This window comes from Phoenix dactylifera, chromosome 5 (assembly GCF_051530095.1).
Source record: "Phoenix dactylifera cultivar Ajwa chromosome 5, Ajwa_hap1_PhDact_Kaust_v1.1, whole genome shotgun sequence".
Lineage (NCBI taxonomy): Eukaryota > Viridiplantae > Streptophyta > Magnoliopsida > Arecales > Arecaceae > Phoenix > Phoenix dactylifera.
In genome coordinates, this window is record NC_143194.1 from 36,801,696 (window position 1) to 36,824,572 (window position 22,877).

The window sequence follows — 22,877 nt, forward strand, 5'->3', positions numbered from 1 at the left end:
ACAATCAGCCTCAATAAACTCGTGCTGCAATATTTTCTAGTCCACATGGACTATGAGCCGGATCCGCTCTGATATCACTTGTAATAATATAGGACTTCATCCAAAAAGATTAGCTGGGATGTATTTTTTGGATTCGTTAGTTCTGTATAAGTACCTAATATTTTTTCAATGAATTACCGATGTAAGACTAAACACATATTTGCACGGATCCTCACAGTTTATTATGAGAAATTATACTTAACATTTGGTATACCACCTCAACGGCATGCCAAATCAATCCATTTTCCCCGTGATAGGAACCCCTTTGGGAGGCCAAGATCATGATCTCACTACTCGCGAGATCAGGGAAAAAAAGGACCTCCTCTCTAACCTCCTCAACTACAATCTTACCCTCTGGGAGGTCAAGAGTGCAATCTTGCATGCTCGCGAGATCTGCAAAAAAAAAAAAAAAAAGGGACCTTATTTTTGACCACCTCGATCACGATCTCGCTTTCCGGCGGACAAAAATTCACTAGCCCGCTTGTGTGAGAAACCCCCATGCCACCTATGAGGATGCCGACTCTCTCCACCTCGTCCTTCCGCTAATGGAGGCCATTGCCACCGGCTGGGGATCACCCATCGAGTCATGAAGAGGGATTCCCATCATAAAGCGCTCCAATTCAAACTCATCTCGAATTAGTGTTCGAGAAAAAGTTGCACCATAGAGGATTCAAACTAATCTTAAATTAGTGTTCCAACAGCATAGTTTCCTTATATGTACAGCAAATTTTGAAGTTTTAGAATTTGAGGAACCTACTTTGGACTTCAAGATAGGTTTATGCCGAGCTGATCATGATTTATGCCGAGCAGATCATGAGCCGAGCTTCGGGTCTGAACTATTTAAAATTGAACATCTTCCATGCCTAAAGCCCTGATCATGATCAGCTCCAGACTTCATGGTGAGGCTGTAAGACGCCAAAATCTTGCATCCAAATCGCACCTTATTTGTTACTACCGGTGTAGTACGATACAATGTTCCCTCTGGGAGACAAATTTACTACCGCTCTGGGTCGTTACCACCTCCTCCTGACCCCGCCACCGTCCCGTCTCCTCCTTCCATTCTCCTCCATCTCCCATCCCCGCCATCCCACCGAACTCGAGTCCTCCCTCGACTTTCTTCTTCAGCAATGCGCGACCCCTCGTCAAGCCAAGCAAATCCACGCCCAGCTCCTCACCTCCTCCGCCTTCCACCATCCCGACTCCGCCTACCTCTTCGCGCGGCTCGTCTCCGTCTACGGCCGCCTCGGCCTCCTCCCTGACGCCCGCTCCGTCTTCCGCGCCGCCCACGACCGCCGCTCCTCCCTCCTCTGGAACTCCATCCTCCGCGCCAACCTCGCCCACAGCCATTCCCTCGAAACTCTCTGCCTCTACAACGAAATGCGTGCCCTCGGCGCCCTCCCGGACGGTTTCACCTTCCCTCTAGTTATCAGGGCCTGCGCCGCCCTCGGCGTCCCCAGACTGTGTGGTCCTGTCCACAACCACGCTGTCTCTATGGGCTTCCAGTGGCATCTCCACGTTGCCAACGAACTGATGGTGATGTACGGCAACATCGGGAGGATGGACCTGGCCCGCCGAGTGTTCGACGCGATGCCTCTCAGAAATGTCGTCTCTTGGAACACTTTGATTTCTGGCTACTCGCGGAATTATGATTCTGAGGCAGCACACGATGCATTCCGATTGATGGAATTCACGGGGTTTGAGCCGAACCCTGTCACATGGACGGCACTGCTGTCGGCCCATGCCCGGTGCCAGCGGCACGATGAAGTTATCGGATTGTTTGATAAGATGAGGACGAAAGGAGGTAAAGCCACAGCACAAGTTGTTGCGGTGGCTCTATCCGTTTACCCTTACGCGAGCAGCGCGTCATTGCAGAAGGGCAAGGAGATGCACAGCTATGCTATCAGGAGTGGCTTCGAATGGTACTCTTTTGTTAAAAATTCGCTCATCTGCATGTATGGGAAGCTTGGGTATAGAGAGGATGCCGAGAGGCTATTTTTGGAGACAACAGTGAAGGATTTAGTCAGCTGGAATGCGTTGATTTCTAGCTATGCGGCTGCTGGTTTGTGCGGCGAAGCTTATGAGATCTTCTCACGAATGGAGAAAACCGGGGAATTCAGACCCAACGTGGTAAGTTGGAGTGCAGTGATTGGAGTGTTTGCATCAGGCGGGATGGTGGAGCAATCACTGGACCTCTTTCGGCAGATGCAGCAAGCTGGTGTAGCACCCAATTCGATCACAGCTGCCACTGTTCTAGCTGCATGCGCAGAGTTATCGTCATTGCGCTTGGGTAAAGAGATTCATGGCCACGCCATTCGAGGCTTAATGGATCATAATTTGTTGGTAGCAAATGGACTTCTCAATATGTACACCAAAAGTGGGAGCCTGAGAGAAGGGCAGTCAGTGTTCAATAGAATGGAAGACAAGGATTTGATCTCATGGAACTCGATGATTGCTGGTTATGGGATACATGGATTCTGCGATGAAGCTCTTGGCACATTCAGTGACATGGTGAGAGCTGGTTGTGAGCCGGATGGGATCACCTTCATTGCCGTTCTGTCTGCGTGCAGTCGCTCAGGGCATGTCTCTCAAGGCCGTCGCTTGTTCGTTCAGATGGTTGACGAGTATAAGATCCAGCCATGCATGGAGCATTACTCATGCATGGTGGACCTTCTTGGGCGTGCAGGATTGCTACGAGAAGCAAGTCAGCTCATGGAGTGTATGCCGGTGAAGCCCAATGCTTGTGTTTGGGGGGCCTTGCTGAACTCTTGCAGGATATATGGGAACACGGCAACAGCTGAAGATACAATGGCACAAGTTTTGGGGCCCGAAGGGCAGGCTACAGGGAACTACATGCTTCTTTCTAATATATATGCTGCGTGTGGGAGGTGGGAGGACTCAGCAAGGGTAAGAGTGATGACAAAGGTGAAAGGTTTGAAGAAAAGTCCTGGGCAGAGTTGGATTGAGGTGAAGAATAATGTGTATGTGTTCTCGGCAGGAAGTTCATTGCCACCTGGTGCAGAGGACGTTTATGAAGTTCTCGAGGATTTGTATCGGCATATGGAGAGTGATGAGTTTGCATTGGACTGGCCTTTGTTGCAATGCAAATTGTAGTCAAGGGAGATTGGGCAGTGGACTAAAGTCTCTGCCTGCAATTGATGTCCACCATTTTTTAAGGCAGATGAGTTTTTTGTGCTGTGGTTGGCACATGGCAAGAGACTTCACCGTGCCAATTATACAATGGTTTTCAGAAACAGGTTGGGTTCTCGCAGAAACAAATTGGCAGAATCCTTTTGGTGCATTAACCATGGGATCAGTCAATTTGAGAATAATGCTGAGTTCACTTTGGAGGCATTGGAGAATTCCAGCTTAAGATTTTATTTCAATTCCTGGAGAAATGCCATTGCCTTGTGTCTTTTAACACTGAGATGTGGATTGGTGGGGGATCTTAGTAGAGACCAGCAGAAAAATTACATAACTTAAGCTAGTAGTGATGACCTGGGAGAAGAAGAAAGGCCGGTGGGATTTCAGTGTCCTGGGTCAACACAAACCTGCACAAGGCTATTCATCCATCTTCCTTGTCGGTGCCACATTCTGAAAAAATATTAAGATTGCCAAGGTGCAATTTAAGATAATAAAATGCCCTTGAAATTGTCAACCTTTGGACCTAAAGCAGTTGAGGAAATTTTGCTCCGCACCATCTGACCATATCAAAGCCAACCTAACTGGCACCAAACCTCTAACCATGTCAAACAGAAGTAATAACCATGTCTACGTTGACAAAAGGCAGAACAAGACGGTATCATCGCCCCATGAACTTGGTGATGATATTCTGAGACTGAATGGTGTACCACCAAAAACAACAATGATCAAAAGGCGTTGATCATCCTGTTCAACACAGTTGTTTAAAGGCAATGTTAGGTGCTAGTTCTACAGCAGGATGCATACTTCAGTAAATATTCAATACGCCCCATCACACGGGGCCAAGCCATTCACCATACATGAGGTCCTGCGTGCCAAACAAAGTCGTCATTCACTACAGGTCTTTGTCCAAAATATACCACCACAGAAGAGAAACTTGTTTTTGCTCGCGACTTGCGTCATTTTCTCGGTATGCATTCTTCAGCATTTTAACATGGTTATGCGAGAATGAGCACAGGTTCATGGGCTACGTGCTTATTAAAATGGCCAGACCATCTATGCCAAGTTTAAACAACATTAGGCTATAGTGATTGATTCTTCGGCGGTGGCGGTAACCTCTCCTGCACCTGCAAATCAGATAATATAGAGGAACAACATCAGAGAGCTGAAGATAATTAGCCTTGGAGACAAATCTGCATCTCACCGATTCCTAGATCACCAAACACTAGCAGATAAAATAAGGGGAAACTTCTTTTAGGCTGCCTACTTCGGCAATCAACTTGATGTACATCATCCATTTAATGCACGTTAGGCAAGTAGATTGTCCTGCCTCTATAAGAAAGTAGTCAGCTATATGACAAGAACATCATTAGAATGGTCCACAAAACAACTAGCATTCCAGACTATCCATAATTAATGATTGTTGTATGATATTCTGTCTCCAAATAAAGGATTTAACTTTCTTTCATGCCGATTCAACAAGGTCTCTGGTTAGTCTAAGTAATAAGTAACACACTATGGATTCAACCAACCCTATGATGTAAACTCTAAATTTTTTTTATGCTGTGCTTAAAATACGTGCTGATTGCAGAAGATGTTGTGCAAGCAATTAAATAAGAAGATTATCTGTTTCCTGCATAGAGGACCGCAAAGGTTTAGAAAACCAAATTCTGAAATTGGCAATACATGCTGGCAAAGTAGAGGTAATTTTCCCCATTAAACTTTTGATCTTGAAGGTCTGTAAAATAAGTCTGATGGATTTCCATTAAATAAGGCTAGTGAAACCTCAAGTAGGGATTTTGTTATGCTGTGGCCCTCCCTTGTCTATGGCCCTTGATAGGGACATAAGGAAACTGAGATTTGCAAAGCCAACCTCAGATAACGAGCATATCACTGATTATGATAATTCATGAGGAGCTCGCCCTCTACTTGAAAACTCACTCTAAAACAAATTGTGTCCTAACTATATGGGCAAAAGTACCTAGTACAAGCATGCCGTTTGGGGGTGAAGAAAATTATAAACAACACTATGAAAAAACATTGATAGGCCTTATTATTCATGGGCAGTACTTATTACATAATACAGGACAGTGCAACTTAGGATAAAGAGAGAGCAAATTATGGAACTGGTACAATATATTTAGCTTACAACGAAAATGACCCTTCAGGACAACACTATTTTGGGAATTGAGCTCTAGTAGGCCTCAAATTCTAATACTCTATTTGCATATGTATTTACATATAAATATGCATCACATATATAATGTTGCACAATCTTTTTATAAATGACCCATGGATGTAAGAACCTGCTAAGAAATCAGATAGAACTGAAGAAAATACAAACAACAGAAAGTGCTAAACAAGTAACACAAAAGTCTTCGTTCAAAACTTTCAAGTCCTTTTTATCTTATCTTGGTGCCATGTTCATTGATATCAATTAATTTGCTATGAACTAACCATCAGCGCTGCCAGAATTTGCTTCTTTCTCTCTCTATCTCCCTATGTGTGTGTGTATTTGTTTCTTCTCCCAATTTCATCATGTAAGGATATTCCTGCCATCAAATAGCTATAGAAAAGGCAACAAGCTCAATGATCATCTTATCCTTAAACCCAACATTTTCTCCTTGGATTTGCATTTTGGGTGTTATCCTGGACATTGTTAGAGCACGTGTTTAACATCAGGTAGTCTCAAATGGTTTGTTTTTGACTATACAGCCTTTGGGCCTGGATGGAGACTACTTGATCTAGAAGTCTCCTCTGAGGTGGTAGACCTTGATCAAGTCTCTTCAAAGATTGATGAATGTATGTCTATTACTTTCAAATCTGGATAATTACTCAGATTACCACCGTTTTATCTAAGAGGTTGTTCAGTTGCTTATATGCAAAATAATTTCTACCTCAAGCTTATAATGACTCAACATGTCTACATAACCTAGACACTAAAAGAAAAAAATACACGTATACAGATCAAATGAAAGAACATGTGCAACTTTTGTTAAAAGGAATTCCTTTCCACAAAGAAGATAACTGCATTGGTTATTCTGTCTTGCCCAATTTTCTAAGTGCTCAACATATGCATGTTTTATTAAGAAAAGAATGCCTAATTATGTTATATTACTCTTCTCAAAACTTTCTTTCTGCTTCTGCCAATCCAAACAATAGCAAACTTGAGATCCGAATGAAAATAACTATATCATGGGTTATATGGCTATATGAATGTCCTTGACTGTGAGAGGGATATAAGATTAATATGACATATAAAACAGGTGGTGAAAGTAGAGATAGATACATAAAGGGCATTTGGACAGGTAGGTACCAGTTATCCCTAGTATGATCACAGTGCATTGCAATTGCCTCTAAACCAAGTGAGGGTGTAGTAGGCCATAGGTCAGGAGAAGAGGAGAAAGGCACCCTATTCTCAAAGAATTTGACTAAATAGGAAGTGGTCTTTCTCCTTAGTCTTGTAAAAAAAGTTAGGGTGGAGGGAGGAGCAGAGGATAAAAATATTTGAAACTGGTATTCTACAATCCACTCATGAAAGATCATTGCTTTATAGATTAGTGATGAAAAGTAGTGAAACTGATAGGAAATGCTCCAATTAGTGGATTACACATGTGCGAAGAGTATTGAGATGCTTCTATCTATCGCATTAGAAGCTCATGAACACAACAATGGGAAACTCGCCCACATAAATGAACAAAGAAGTCCTGCTGGTTATAGGCGAGAAAACACTTGTTTAGCAGGCCACATGTCCAAATATCTAAAAATTATTAACCAATAGATAAACCCACCACCTCTGATCATAAAAAAAAAACAAAAACAAAAAAAAAACAAAAAAAAGGACAGAGAGAAGGGGGCTCCAAATTTATAGCTGGTTTTTGGGGGAGAAGGTCAAAACACCCTTCCCCTTTCATCTGAAGGGCCAGCCCCATGGGGGAAAAAAAAACTTTGCTTTGAGAGGTGATGAAAATGGGGGCAAGGATTTAGAACTATGTAAAGTGAGAAGTGCTTTGATCAATGTGAAGAGAGGTGAAACACAGGACCATAACATGTGCTAGAACCCGGCCACAAGCCAAGCTTGGACCAGTAAACCAAGGGTTCAAGATGAGTTATTGGTAAGCATGGATGTGGTTATTGATGGCATTATTAATGGCAAGATGTTGGAAGTCAAACCAATAAGGGTTTCCACGAGAAGAGAACTTAGGCTAAGGTGGCTCAAGGAGCAAGCAAGTATGTTTTAAGAGACATGGAAGGTTTCCAAGGAGGAAACCACTAGCCTCTAGGAGACTTTTCTAATGTTCTAGTTCTTCTCAAGGACAGTGGTGAGGAGTCTAGGAAGGAATGGGACACTAGGGCCCTTGTTGGCAAGAGCCTTGGTCATTGGCTATCGATTGATTATGTGAGACGAATGGAGAGATCGAAGATAGGCAATACGATTAAGCTCTCTCCCTAGTGGATGGTATCCACCTATTTTAATTCAAAACAGAGGAGAGAAACACGGTGCTTCTGGAAGGTCCTTGGACCATCACTAGCCAACTCTTGGCCCTTGAACCATGGCCTCCTGATTTCATCCCAGAGGTTGATGCAATCTAGCATGTGGCTGTTTAGATAAGGTTACCAAAACTTTCTATCAAGCATTGGTATCGATCTCTTGTTCATTGTATTGCCACTACTATCAATCAATTGCTACTTGCACAGATCTTCTGGCAAGGTTGGGTATGCGATGGTTTATGTTCAAGTGGACCTTTCCTAGTCCTTGCAACTAGGACCGCAAATCCGAGATGAGCGCTGGAGCTTTTGGCAACTCAACATTTACAAGAATATTATTGCTTGTTTCGGATGTGGCCTAATTGGCCATCTTGATCTTGCATGCACTTTTCCAGATCGGTGGTCAACAAGTTATCAGCCTATTGTAGGAGCCCTCACCCTTGGCATCCTCAAGATTAGCTTTGACTAGTCCATTAAAGTAGCAAGTGTTGTGACACGGAACCCATCATTAGCAATCATATTGGCAAGCTTCTTGCTATTGGGGGTAGCTTTCAGCAGGACTCTAGGTCCTCCAAACTGAAATTCAAGCAGAGCTTGGGTGGGGATCACCTTTGCTGCGATGCACCACCAAGCTGATAAAATTTGGCTAAAAGGCAAATCCTCCACCGTAATTTCCTAGATCAAGCCCATCAGCTACCATGGACCCTATCCCTTTGTTCCTTCACATCTTTTATCTCACTTGGCGTCTCGAACTTCAAATGTTCTCATACTTATCGAGAAGTTAATCAATGGCTGACTGGATTGCCAATCTTGTAGCCGACAATGCTGTCTTATCTTTTACCTCTTCTACTGGGTTATATTTGCTCTCATCTATATAAGTTCCCTAGTCGACTGGACTGGAGGGAAATGAAGCATCTCAGAGAAGTAAAAAAAACTAAAAATCACTCCTCGGCACGCTGTATCTTTGACGGTGTTAGATAGTATCCAGATTAATAAAATTAAACAAAAATCCTTTCTTGCATGATAGTTTTCAAGGGTATCATATAGAAGAGGTGTGCGGACAACCAAATTAATATTTTTTTTAAAAAAAAAATCACTTCTGGCAGCAATGCTGCATTGGTAGGGCTTTAGATTGAAGGATATGTGGGATACAAGATCAATATTATGGAACGAAAAAAAAAGGCATCTTGGCTTGCTATTTTGAGGGTTTCGGATAGAAGGGATCCGTAGATCACCAGATTAACAAAATCAAAATAAAATTCACAGAAAGGGCAAGTGGAGTAACAAACAAATCTGTAAAACTAGACAATAAACGTTTTTGTGTTGTTGTTTTGTACGATATTCTTCTACTAGGGTTTAGATAGAACAAGGGCGTCCGAGTGTGTCAGGTGGATACCTTGGTCGTCAGCGGCGGCGGGGTCATCCTCGCCGTAGATGGCGCGGAGGCGTGCGAGGGAAATGGGGGCTTCGGAGGGATCGCCCTCGGCGAGGCCGAAGAGATGCTGGCGCCAAGCCCACATGGCGGAGGCCATGGCGGTGTTGGCGGAGCGGAGGGTCGTCTTCTCGGCCTCCAAGACCGCGATCTCCTGCTGCTGCTTGAACGAGCGGACTCCGAGCGCCGCGAAAGTGCCCAAAAGGAGGAGGTGGATCACGTTGTCCTTCTTCCCCACCACCCTCAGCACCGCCTCCATCCTCTCCTCCCGCGGTCTTCCCTCTCGATGTATGTATGATGTATGTGCGTTGCAAGCATGTGCATCATGTGATGTGATGCGATACAACAAATGGGTCTCGACCTGGCTCAATTATGTTGTGGGTCCAGGATTTGGTCTAACCGGTCATTGGCTGGATCTGACCGGTCTTCGGGCAATTGGAAACCCCTCCCCGATTATATGAACAGTTGTATTGAAAAGATCATCGTTATGCTATATTAGTGTTTGATGGGAGGCAAAATGGATCGTCCTATTCCAACACGGAGTCATCCAATTCCGGCCAAACAATCATCTGAACCAAGTAGGCCGATGAGGCTTCCTCGACCGCGGGCGACAACCTCGACCAGAGCCTGACTGACCTCGGCTCCACCAAGAGCTAGAGTCGACCTTGCCTACCAAAGGCCAGAGCCGACCTTGGGTCCTACCTAAGACCGAGCCGACCTCAGCTAGAGGCGACCTCTACTAGAGCCAACTTCGAGTCCTACCGAAGATCGAACCGATCTCAGCCAGAGGCCCAGCCGACCTCGGACCCCGCTAAAAGCCGAGCCGACCTCGCCAAGTATATGCCAAGGGCCATATCCTGCCACACCGGCCAAGGGCCATACTCTGCTACACTTGCCAAGGGCCATATCCTGCCACACCGGCTAAGAGCCATAGCCTGCCACATCTGCCAAGGATCATACTATGCTATATTTGCCAGGAGCCATACCCTACCACACCTGGCCAAAACCATTCCCTCCCATGATGAGGATTATCTATACAGCAGCCACCTGGTTGCTCTTGTGAGGACTATAAATAGGCCACACCAACAACACTCAGGGAGTTTTTTTCTTTTTCCCTACAAAAAAAGACTCCAAAAACTCTGATAACTTAGCCATTGGAGGGCTTTTGCCGAAATCCTGGTGAAGGCTTTGTGCAGATCTCCAGGAGTGCAGGAGGTGGCTCCCCTTCTTCGTCCTAAACGGCAGCTTCTCGTCTTCCTCCAGCATGGTCACCCTCAGGCCAAATTTCAACCACAACAGTGTTAACTGTAGAAAATAGTAGAAAATAATGGAAGAATAACTGTATTTATCATCAGATTTCCTTTTGTTTAATGCTTTTAGAAAAATTAATATAAAAAATTAAATTAAAACAAATAACACCTTGTCCGTGATCCGCCCTTTGTGCATCTAATGGCCTTGGCCGGCCTTTGCATCTAAATTAGTGGTGGCATGAGCCTTCAAGAAGGTGCGCTCTTTGTGGTGGTGACCAGCTTGACTCTTTCATGGACAAACTGGTGAGGTCCAGCCGCACTACCATGTAGGCAAAGTTTATAAATATAAATTCATTTGATTGGGCTAAAAAATACCGAGTCCAAATCCAATCTAATTTTAAATTAGGCTCGAAAATTGAGGTTGGTCTGGCCTGTCAAGCCAAAAATCTTATCCCAAGCTCAACAACATTTGGCTCCATAAGCCAAGCTAGTTTGGCTCAAATAAAATGCTATTCGGGCAGCGGCCTCTAGAGAGTAAAATAGACCGCAGAAGCCCTCCAAACATAGAGAAGAGGAGATATAAATAGCAATATCTTTTGGATTTGCTTGTAGCTATTCAAGTGAATGAAGCTTTTAATCATTCAAAATTATTAAGAAGTAGATAGACAGACAAGCAGATAGATAGATAAATAGATATAGAGAGAGATCACGAGGTGCTTATGTCCAATTCATCTGACCTAGGTAGGAAATTAATCTTCTCTTGCTTAGCGCGCAAAAAACAGTATCATCTGAACTATAAGATTGGATGGTTAAAAAGAAAAATATTGGCTATAGACCTTCGTGTGCAGCAAAAATTGCTATCTATAAAAGCATAAATGATGAAGAAAGTCAATGCAGCACTAGGAAAAGTCCTCACAGCATCACTTAATAATAAAATTGAACTTTTTGTGCCCTTTAAAAAGAAGAAAAAAAGTTCAAATGGAGAGCTGCATTTTCTAGCGAACAAAGTCCAACATGTAACGCTTGACGCGCTGATCTAACCGTGAGCCATTCTTAATGTTGTAATGCTCCAAAGTTTGGTGGTCTTCCAGCTCATGCTCTCCAAATATGAGAATTTGTCGGTCCTTCGGTGTCCCCTCCACGTAGCACATCGCTTCCTTGATATCGCTAATGCTAGTAGAACTCATCACCTCAAGCTCCAGTACCATTGAGGTCCATAACCTAACATATATGGTGAACTCGAATGCTTCTATAGCTTGCTCAACACCTCTTTGAGAACTCTCTCTAGCACCATTACACTTTGAGTTCGCAGCATTAGCCATCTACACGAGGAAAGAATGATAATGAAGATAAAATAGATGGATAACTGTCAAAACATATGATATAAACTTAAGGCATAAATTTATATGGGAGTTCTGGTCTAAGCATTGAAAACAGTTCATTTTGAAGGGGAACCAATGAAACCAATTGGTGCAATTTCAACCAACTGGCCTATTGGCAAGGTAAAGTTTGGGGTCTGTGTGTTTTAAGAACGAATTTAAGATGCATTTGGTTCATGATCGGAATCAGAATTGATTGAAATGAGAATCGAAATGACTATATTTTTTGACGTATTTGGTTTGTAACTGAAATCAAAATCGAAATTGGAATAGGATTTGAATATTAGAAGAAAGTTAGAATAGACCGAAAACAGAATGAGAATAGAGCTCATTCCAACCGAATGGAGGGTATAGAAATCTCTCATTCTCATTTCCATTCCAGAGTCTAACTTCGACGAACCAAATATGCCCTCAAATTTGTGAAATTGCAGTTTAAATCGGACATGATTTGCCCAATCTACGTAGGCAAGCCAAAGGGGTTAAAAAAAGCATAAATATTTAACAATCTAGTTATGTTGTTTTGGAGTAAACCATAAGGATTCTATTGAAGGTTGGAAACACAAAACCAACACCATATTCACAAATAAATAAATAAATAAAATGCCAACAAAAAATATAAAAAAAAATTTACCGGAGAGAAATAAGTACTAGGAAAGTAAAATCTATGGATTTCTAATGGACAAGGCCTAAGGTATATTTAGTTGCTAGAAAATATATGGGAAATAGAAAAAAAAATTAACATTAAAAATTATTTTTTAAAAAAATCACTTTTAATATTGGAATCACTTTTAAAAAATTACTTTTTTAAGAAAAATAAATTCTTCGCATGATTTTTCTTAGTATATGTTTGGTTGTTTGAAAAAGCTTTGGGAAAACTAAAGTTTTCGAGAAAAAACGAGTTTTCCGGCTATTCTTAGAAGTGCAACATCGTTTTCTTGTGCTCTGATTTATTTTACCAATGCAAGAGGAAAAAGAAAACCTAAAAGAAGCATAAGATCGAGAACTATAAGATCATTGTCGTACCTTCTTTGATCGCTTTAAGACTTTTGCAAGTTGATGGCGATGATCCTGGCGGAATACAATCAGGTACAAGTTGCCAACGAACGAATAAATAAAATCCTATCCCTGATGTAGAAGCCGTTGAAAGATTTTTTTTTTTTTTTTTTTTATGACTCCTGAGAGGCGAAGCCGCTGAGAGACGAACAGTGCAAACAGTACCCGATTTTGAAGAGGGGAGGGGAGTTTTTACCAAGAAAAAAAAAAGAAAAAAAAAAGAGGGGAGGGGAGTATTCGGTTTTGGTGGATATCTAGATGTAATCAGTTGGTGTCCTCCACGTCTACTATCTTACAGGCTGTAATCTTTGAATCCAAATTGAGAGAAAAACATTAAATCCACCGAAATAAATAGAACATTGGTAAAAAGTTTCAAAGGCCAGAGATAAAAACTTACCAATTATCACTTTTTTTTTTTGGTTAATAATAGAATCTAGTCCTAAAATTCCATGCCTAATATGTTTAGATCTAATGAGGCTTGCTCCATCTATTTCCAAATATTTTGAAAGCAATAGAAAATCTTGAGGCTTTTCGCTATTGAACTTCATTTATTAGATTAATCCATGATATCCAAGACATCGAACCGTCTAACAAACAAATGATTCAGTTAGCATAAAGTGATGTTACGGGGCGTCAGCTTTATGCGCACAAACTTTCTTTCGGTCGCATGGCTTAAAAGGATTAATGAGTGTCCCAATGCATTTTTCATTCAATACGATGAAAATGGAAGAGAATATAATGGGCGAAATTGCAAATAGCATGGTTATGAAAAAGTTCTCCATATTTCTCAAAGATGATTTCTAGTATTTTTTTTTTCACTAAAAACGGAAGTATCATACATAATATGAATACAACCAAGAAAATTAGAAAGCAAGACATCGCGAAGAGAAATGAGCAACTCCGCCTCACCTAGAGATGGTCTTCAGAGTGGTTGGCAACAAAAGAAACCAATCAATCCGCAGCTCCATTTGCCTCTCTAAATATATGTTTCACCTGAAACACATCCCACAACAAACCATGGTCCGAATATCTCTTAGAAGTAGGTGATAATTGCCGACCCTCCTTCAAAACTTGCAGAATTCATCCAATGACTGTTAAAGAATGTCTCTTAGAAGTATCTCAATTTTTTTGGAGAGCAGTTTTTCCTGGCCTATATAGGATGGAAAATGCTAAAGCAACATGCCATAAAACTCAGGCGCAAGGTGACGAGGAAGCGCGGAATCAGAGAGACAAGGAAAGGAAAACACCATGCATGAGACGATGCCGCGCACTGGCTGATACATAATTTGACAAGCTGCGTGCTGTCACAATGTTACCAGAAACAGCTTTAACCAAATATAAATTACGTACTCTGAATCCAATCTTTTAAACATCAAAAAGTAGCTCTACGGAACCATTCAGAACCATGAAAGCAAAACTTACATCATACTCAAAAACCTGAAGGCATAACAGCAGTCTGCTATATATAATAAATATAAGAATTAATGGTTCATCTGTGTACACACTAGGCAGTAAAAAAAATCTTCCCCAAAGACCCCAACCAACCAAACATGCATGAACATAATACGCGATACCCACACACGAGTAAAAGAATAGCTACCACGGATTAGAGACACCAAAAAAATTCGGTTCCCCCACCCTTCTTTCTCAGTTTTTCCAGATAAAAAGACAGCAGGGAATGAGAACAAATTCAGTTTAATTGACCAACACCTCAAAACAGACCCTCCAAACTTTAATCTAAAGGTCCAGAAAATACTTCATTCATAAAAAGTTTACTGCTGCTTGCATTCAGCTGGCCGATCCCCTTGTTGATCTTCCCCTCCATTTTTCTGCAGCAACCATCATTTAGAAAATAGACCAGGACACAATAAAGGCTATTAAAATTAAGAAGAGTGTACAGACTAAGATCAAGAGGATGAGTGGATATCTCACCTTCTTTGTTGTAGCCATCTGCTTGGGACAATAAAACAAATCAAAATTAAGCATATGAGTATCAACTATTAGAAAACCAAAAGAGTAGAGTTAGTATCTTAGTAATTTCAGAGATATACCTTCCTCCTGGTCTTGCCTTCATCCTCAACATCATCGTCTTCATCCTCCTCCTCCTCCTCATCCTCTTCTTCATCTTCATCATCCTCCCCATCTTCATCTTCATCATCATCTTCTAAGTCTTCAAAATCATCCCCCTGAACAGCCTCCCCCGTGAACCACAAAACAGCATGAGGAATTATTTTGTCTCTAATAGCGGACCTGCAGGACAATGACGCCATCAACTCAGTACGTGTATAGGGAAATGCATGAGCTTGCATGATAATGAGAAGGGTTCATCTCTACAATAATCCTATGGGCAAACCATTGCCGGTACTTGCAAACAAATGTCAAGAGACAAGATGGCCAAATACGATTCTGAAAATGTTATCTCGATTTCACTTTTTTCCTGTTTTAACAGAATAAATACATCCTTTTTGCCTGTCTTCAAACTGTAGTAGGTCTGCTCAAATGCGAGAGAAAAAGAAGGGCTCACCCAATATCATAATCTTGCTCCATTTGACTCTGTAGCTGCTCAGCCTGTTCAAAGGCAGAAGAAGACAAGTTACTAATCTGTTTGATTTTCTTCTCATAGTTTCTTTTCTCCGGGAAGGTAGGTCATGATGTCAACTTACAGTGTCTTCATCAATATCCTCATCATCATCTGGGACTTGTGGTGGGTTAAAGAAGTTGAAAAAACTTTCACAATCTTCAGTTTTGGTGATGGGCTTGGCATTCTTTGAACCCTTCTTGGGCTTCTTTTTCATAAGCTTCTGAGTCAAGCACTTCCCTGGCAACCATTCAATTTGAGTCCTACAACAGAAGGAAAGAAAAATGTGATGAGATTTTCAATAAAGAAAAATCCTTAAAAGATAAATATTTAGCAGATATATAGAAAAGAAAATACCCTATTGCTTTCTCTAAGATTGGGTCTTCTTCATCAATCATGTGATATGTTTTTGACAAGATGGAATTCTTGAAATAAGGGTTAGGATCAAAGAAAAACTCAAGCTTGAAACCCTTAGGATTATCAATTCTGGACCATTTGATATCCTTTAGATACTTGAGAGCTCCCTCATCACGCTCTTGAATCTGGGTTCAAGAAACATAATTCAACTCTCATAGGTTACCTATCCAATTCATAAGGACTAAAAGAACAAAAAACATGGCACTATACACTCATTACCTCCTCAGCCAGCACTTCATTTGTTTTCATAGCAGCAAGCCAAAAATTTGGCACACCTTTTTCTGATGCATGAAAGCTCAATAAGCATACAAGAAAATAGAAATGAATTCAACAAACATTTGAGGTCACCAGTTCCGCCACAAACCTTCACTAGCTTTATCTTCACTTGGATTTTCCTCTACATGTTCATTTGTAACACCTTCAACTTCAGCCAATCCATTCACAATCTCATACCTCTACATTTTTTGATGAGCAAAGACAAAAATAATGAGATTTGCCACTAAAAGCAGTAGAATAACAATAGGTTACACTTTTGGTGATGTCTGTATAGCAACCAAAACATGCCACCAGAAAATATTTACCAAGTCTTCGAAATTTTTGAAGCACCAGAGAAATGCTTGTGGAAAAAGTAATGACATATTTTACAACATTATTCATCATTAAAGAGCATACCTTGCTGTATAGTGGCTCATAAAGTTTCTGATATTTAGCTTCAAGAGCAGCTCTTTCCTCAAAAAATTTTGCCTCAAGTTCATCATGTTGGCCCTAGAAAATAAAACGCAGTCAGAATATTCACAATTCGGTGTAATTAAACTTGCAGGCCTACTCATAAACTTGACTTGAAACACACACTACTTCAGGTTACAAGCAATATCTTTGGACCATTCAATCACACAAATCATCAATGTGAAGAACTAAAACTACTTAGCCATTCAATAGAAAGGCAAAAAATTAAAAAAAAATAATCAAATAATAAGCGAACTTATTAGGGCTGAAATCAGATCGGATATAGATCAGATACTAGTATATCCATATCCATATTTATTTTGTTTGACATATACAAATATGGTTACAGATGTTGGTCGAATTCAAAAATTTATATCCATATTTGTTTTAAATAGATACGAATACAAATTGGATACTGGAAGCATGGATATAAATACTTATAATTCGGATAATTAAACTGTATAATCACAGAATCAAAATATTACTAAGTGGATGATAAATTAAGTTCATAGCATGTTAATGTGGTCATTTATTTCTCTTACAAGTTCATGAGTGCTATATATAATTAGATAAGATTACAAATCAGATCGGATAATCGGATACAGATCAAGTAATTATCTCTCCATATCCATATCCGTTTTTCTTTGACAGATATAGATACGAATATTAGTCAGATGGTCCAAATTTTATGCATATCCGAATAGATTCGGATATGAAAATGGATCCGGATGGATATTATCTGATTTACTTTCACCCCTAAAACTTATTTCAAGGGTCATAAATATGAATAAAAGGGGGATCAATAAGGAAAGAACAGATTAATTCAGAGTATATGCCTCCTACCTTCACTCCCCATCTGTCAATCATTTATCTGCTCTTACTCATATGCAATGCATATCTGAGCATCATCAAGACAGTCAGATGAACCTGAACTATACCTCACACCAAGGCAAGTTAGGCTCAAGCATCACCCTATGCAGGTAGAATTTGGGCCATGTTATCCCGTGCACAATTTCTTTGAACATAATATGATGGTTCAATGGTGGAACAGTTCAGTTATGCATTCAAAACTTAGCCAAAAAAAAATTGAACCAATCCAAGCTAAGCTATGATTCGTGACTAGGACTATGTGGCAGAATAAACCACCAGACTTCACAAGCCTATTGTAGATTTAAGTATACAAGCAATTCATATACGTAGTAGAAAAGAAGGGGCACTAAATTGAGAAATGAATTTCGCCAAATGTTCAAGAGTATTATTCTCATAGTCATCAAGATTTTTTTACTTGCTCCCTAGAAGCAAGGAGCTGGAGTTGAATAAAAAATTTAATGGAGCAGTGCTGTTCATTTTTTTAAGGTGGCACAGGAAAAAAAGGTGGTGTAGCAATGTAGTTCAAGAGGCATAGTCCAAGAACCAACTAATGATACTTGCTTCAATAGTTGGACCACTAAATAACCTTAACGTGTAACTTGCACACCTGTCCTGAAGTATATAAATGAATAGAAGGGCCAATCGCTGCAACTTTAAATGCGATGGTTATAGGATGGCTATATCAGATGCGAAAAATCTGAGTAGCTTGCTGGAAGCCAAAAGTCAGGATGTAATGGTCATACCAAAGATGAGATGATGAAAAATATATGTATCTAATTAAAAGTTACGTTTTTCACTGAAGCATAAGAAACATCAAGACCATGAAGTTATATTACAACTCACAAGTGGACTGATTCACCACAAGCCACAAGCCTCACCGCGTCAACTTTCCTTGAGAGTCATTCCCATAACAACTAAAATTTGGTATCACCTTTTCAAATCCTTGGTCAGAACTTCCATAAAGTTTAAACCTCCCAATTGGATTCCCAACCTTTCCACACAAGCCTTCAAATTTTGATTGCACATGCAGTTAGACTCTCGATCTATCCTAAGTAACAATTATGGATGCTTTATTATTACATCGAGAACTAATGAGTATAAATACAAAGAAAATTGAAACAGAACAAGAGACCCAATTTTCAATTAAATATGAAGTTTGAATTGATGAGAGGATCGTGCAGGCTTTGAAACATGTTTTATGATCTTTAAAACTGCTATACGTGAGTATTCTGCCTCTCATTAATCCCAATCCTAGAGCTTTGACACATGATTTTATCCCTACTTTACCACCTTTCTGCAAATAAACTTGAAGCAGTAATCAAGACGGTACCTGCTACAACAACTGGTGATCTAGACTCGATGTGACCACTTTGACTACTACGAGCAGGGCTAGACAGGGTGCAAGAGCAAGATTCGGTATATCGAGAAGCTGAGTCGCAACTAAACTTTTGAAAGCTATAACTTGATCATATGATGGTCGATTGAGATTTTTTTTTAATTGGGGTATCTTTTCGAGATCTACAACTTTGGGCAGGTTGAATCAAGCTGATATTCAATCATTTAGACCCTGAAATGGCCTAGTCAAACCAAAAAAAAAAAAAAGGGTAAAACTTTGACCAGACATAGCTCTCTATCCGATTAGAATTAGGCAGAGTGACAAAAGATAGAGTTGATGTAGAAATCGAGATCTACCTCCTTGAAAGTTTTAGCTTTTTTCTATTAGAGATGTCTTTTTTTGGAAAAAAGAGTCTTACAAAAATTAGGAAAAGAAATCCGACTCAAATTATGTTAGGGCGGACCTCACATTATAAATAGAGGCTATGTATCTCGTTTTTTTAAAGATTAATGAAAAAAAAGGACTTAAAACCCTACTTTCGAGATTCCTCCATCTTCTTCTACTTATCTTTCGAAAGCTTCGAGTTAAGCGGATCGAAAAAATCTTCCTTCTCTCTGATCGGATCAAGTTGGTATCAGGGCCATGCTCTTACTTGGTAAAATTCCAACTTGATCTGATCAGATCAAGTTGGTATTAGAGCCTCGATCCTCTACATCTATGGGAGCCTCTGTTTACGGTCCCAATGCGTGAGCAATACAAACAATTAGGAGAAGGCCTATCCATGCTTCAAGTGCATCGAAGGACAAAAGCGAGTATGACTGCTAGTTCTTCCTCAACGGGTGATGATGAGATGCAAGGACATCTCATACAGCTAGAGGAGAAGATTGCCCAACTCACCGAGATCGTCTCGAGATTAGCAATATCTTCAACACAAGCACCAACAACTCTTGTTGCGAAGCTCTCCTACAGCTCGAGATGAAGAACCACCATCCAGCGAGGATAGTGAAGATGAGCAACCTATGGGTATGAGAAATCTCTCTTTAACCGTTTGAAGTTAAAGCTTGAATCAAGATTCCTGTACATGATGGGATTGTTAATGCGGAAAAGCTAGCCGGCTAGACCCGTTAGAGACATACTTTACTATCTATAAATACTCTAGCGCCAGAAGGTAGCTTTTGCTCGTCTTAAGCTTTCTAGCAATGCTCTTACCTGGTAGAATTCGTACATGAAGAATAATGGCATTTCAAATCTAACATGGAACAAATTCAAAATCCTAATCAAGAAACAATTCTATCCAATCAGCCATGAGGATTGATGGATCAAGTGGCAATACCTACGGCAGAAGTATGATCAGTCTATCTAGGACTATACCATCGAGTTCCACAAGCAAGTAATCTCCCTCGAAATCTCCATCGACAATAATGCAATTTTTATGAAATACATCGGAGGTCTCACGAGAGCATCCGAAAGGAGTTGAAACTCTTCAAAGTTGAAGATATCAGCGAAGCCAACATGAAGGCCATGAGGATTAAAAAGAAAAATCGGCCTACGAAAGGTACAAAAGGCGACAAGTTTAAGAAAGACAACGAAAAATCAAGCCAGAAGGAGGAGCAGGGCAAGAAACAGGCCAACACAGCTCAAAGAATTTATTGTGATCATTGTGACCTCCGTGGACACACCAAAAAGAAGTGTTGGAAACTTCACCCCGAGCTACGACTGAAGAGGAAGACGCAGAAAGAAGAGGATTCCAAGAAGAAGAGAAAGGTGGTTCTCAATTCTGTCGAAGTTGAGGAGTTACGTAAGCTTAAGCAAGCAAACTCCAAATTGAGCCTGATAGTGAGGAAACCCAAGACAGCAACCGAAGCGGATCTATAGGCACAAGAGAAACTCTTCCGCCTGAAGATCCAGATGAAGCATAATATCATTGAGGCTATCGTAGATTCTGAAAGTCAGAAGAACCTTATCTCTAAAAATCTGATTTATAAACTGGAGTAGCAGACTAAGCCTCCTCCACGCCCCTACCTCTTGGTTGGATTCAGAAGGACGTTCAATTGAAGATCACTAAGCAATGTACCTTCAAATTTGCTGCAACTGAGAGAGATATTGACGAGGTAACTTGTGAAATAATTTCTTTGGATGTTTGTCAAGTTATCCTTAGGAGCCCATCCCTTTGGGATCGAGAAATTTCACCAAAATAGCTACATTAGCATCCCTGTGAAATTAAGTCAGTGAAATTTCTCATCCCTTGTGAAGTAATTCCTCATCCCTGTTTTGAACTTGAAGTTATCCTTGGGAGCCCATGTTAAGTCAGTGAAATTAATACTGGTTCAGATTTCAAGAAACCAAGCTTCCACCCCCCACCCCCCCCAAGAAAAAAAAAATCTACAAGTTCTCCTGTGGAGCATAATTTTTTTTTCAAAAGAAACATTTGGTGAACTAATTTTTATGCACCTAACCCCCTAAATCTTCTTATTTCAATAATACTTTTTCCTCGATCCTACATTTGTTAGGATCATCTGATGAACCACGTGACCTAAGCAGCATGTCCTTTGCAAGATAATCATGGACCGTGAATGAGAAGAACACTAAATTTAAGCATGCTGCCAATTAAAAGTACACCTACTTAAAAAAGAAAAAAAATATCATGGATCAAAAACCATATATACATCGAAGAGTTTATGAATCTAACAATCTAAAAAAGCACGCACATAACTTATGATTCTCGGCATTCTTGTCAAATTTTAGCATGCAAGTCTTTCCTTCCTTGTATTTGGTTTTCCAAAAATAGATTTTTTCCACAACTAAGTTGCAGCTAAAACCTAAGATGCACTTAAAATAACAGGAACCTGAAACCCTAATAAGAATCGCCAAAAGAATATGGGGACCGTCAAAAAGAGAAAGGAAAGCTATAAACCCTAAGAAGCACCAAAAAAAAAAAGAAACCTTTGAGACGAAAAACATATTCAAAGGATCAAGATAAGATGAAAGATCAAACCTGGATCTCCCTCAGCACCTCAACGCGCTTCCTGACCTTCGGCGAGAGGGTCTCCAGCACATCAGAGCGCTTCCCTGTCAGGCTCTGGAGTTTGTTCTGTATCAAGAACACATCAACTTATTATTTTTTCATTTTTTTAAGAATTCTCAATATAGAAGCAGAGCAAAGAAGAAAACGCAGACGAAGCAAGAAATAGTGATCAAAGTGCGAAAAATCAGTTAAAAAAAGAAAGAAAGAAAAGCCACCTTGAGAGCATTAACAAGACCGGCTCGGTCCTCCGCGCCCATAGCTACATATCAAGAAACAACCCAAACACATAAGAACAGAGATCAAGAAGTAAAAAAGAGATCCAAGGGAATGAACGGAAGGAAGAAAGAAACCTGGAGTGACGGCAGGCAGAGCGGAACCGAGATCAGAGAGATTGATGTTGTCCTGTTGCTTGTCGTTGCTCATTGTCGTCGCCTCGCCTCCGCCGAGATGAGAGAGGGAGAGAGGAACCCTAGAGAGGGGGATATGGAGGCGAGGAAAAGAGGGGGATAGAAAGGGGAGGCAAGGCCGGTTTATATACTGGTGGGGGGAAGCCGTGGGTGTAGGGTTTTCTTCCTCGCTCTTAAAACGGCGCGGCCGGACGGGGCCCTGCTTCTTCTTTCGAAATTAGAGACCCAGAGGAACCCTACTCTCTGAAAGTGACGTCACCGCAGCCAGGGGTGGCGGTGTGGGTTCGTTTCTGGGTACAAATTTGGGTGAGGGAGAAGTAGTCTGGAAATAGTAGACATCCGGCGCGCAACGAGCGAGAGCGGGGGCGAACCGAACGGGGCGCGGCTCCGGTCGTCTTGTTTCAGACAGCGGCGCAAGGTGGGTCCGCTCCAGCCAATAGTGAACCGACGCATGGGCTTATACGGCCACGGTGAGTTTCTGGAGCTTGGATGTTGAAAAGCTCCGAAGTGAGCGGGGGAATTGGGTCACCGACGGATCCACTCGAGAGGAGCACTGCTCACTTCTGGATTTGTTGTTCCAGTGATTTGTCCATTTAGATTTACTTAAGAGACAACTCGTGGCTTGATTTACGGGCCTGAGTTCTAAATTAAAGACGCCGGTGGACCATTTGACAAGCCAAAGAAACTTCCGTATGTCACGTTGAAACCATCTAAAAACTATCTAATCAATGTACCTCTT

The 22,877-nt window shown here is 41.0% G+C and overlaps 3 protein-coding genes across 3 annotated transcripts; 1 reads left to right on the plus strand and 2 right to left on the minus strand.

The window, feature by feature from the left end:
• Positions 1–895: 895 nt before the first annotated feature.
• LOC103718660 (Pentatricopeptide repeat (PPR-like) superfamily protein) lies at positions 896–3,692 on the plus strand. Its single transcript, XM_008807580.6, has one exon. It carries the CDS (start codon positions 1,012–1,014, stop codon positions 3,148–3,150), a length of 2,139 nt encoding a protein of 712 aa, XP_008805802.4. The 5' UTR covers positions 896–1,011; the 3' UTR covers positions 3,151–3,692.
• Positions 3,693–3,902: 210 nt separating this feature from the next.
• Positions 3,903–9,423, minus strand: LOC103718642 (uncharacterized). The gene is made up of 2 exons (XM_008807556.5): positions 9,062–9,423; positions 3,903–4,304 (listed from the first exon to the last, which is right to left on the minus strand). Exons 1-2 carry the CDS (start codon positions 9,354–9,356, stop codon positions 4,255–4,257), a joined length of 345 nt encoding a protein of 114 aa, XP_008805778.1. The 5' UTR covers positions 9,357–9,423; the 3' UTR covers positions 3,903–4,254.
• Positions 9,424–14,217: 4,794 nt separating this feature from the next.
• On the minus strand, positions 14,218–22,505 carry LOC103718643 (nucleosome assembly protein 1;2-like). The gene is made up of 12 exons (XM_008807558.6): positions 22,082–22,505; positions 21,947–21,990; positions 21,702–21,797; positions 16,447–16,539; positions 16,139–16,229; positions 15,994–16,055; positions 15,715–15,899; positions 15,443–15,620; positions 15,304–15,347; positions 14,831–15,029; positions 14,712–14,729; positions 14,218–14,608 (listed from the first exon to the last, which is right to left on the minus strand). Exons 1-12 carry the CDS (start codon positions 22,152–22,154, stop codon positions 14,552–14,554), a joined length of 1,140 nt encoding a protein of 379 aa, XP_008805780.4. The 5' UTR covers positions 22,155–22,505; the 3' UTR covers positions 14,218–14,551.
• Positions 22,506–22,877: the final 372 nt, after the last annotated feature.

Bases quoted from the DNA above. Each gene is read 5' to 3' on its own strand.
- LOC103718660 (XM_008807580.6), top strand. From the start codon at position 1,012: ATGTTCCCTCTGGGAGACAAATTTACTACCGCTCTGGGTCGTTACCAC.
- LOC103718642 (XM_008807556.5), bottom strand. From the start codon at position 9,356: ATGGAGGCGGTGCTGAGGGTGGTGGGGAAGAAGGACAACGTGATCCAC. The intron at 4,305-9,061 runs GTATCCACCTGA...TCTGATTTGCAG, and splicing joins CGCCGCCGCTGACGACCAAG to GTGCAGGAGAGGTTACCGCC.
- LOC103718643 (XM_008807558.6), bottom strand. From the start codon at position 22,154: ATGAGCAACGACAAGCAACAGGACAACATCAATCTCTCTGATCTCGGT. The intron at 15,621-15,714 runs GTATTTTCTTTT...CTTCTGTTGTAG, and splicing joins ATCTTAGAGAAAGCAATAGG to GACTCAAATTGAATGGTTGC. The intron at 15,030-15,303 runs GTGAGCCCTTCT...ATTGTCCTGCAG, and splicing joins GAGCAAGATTATGATATTGG to GTCCGCTATTAGAGACAAAA.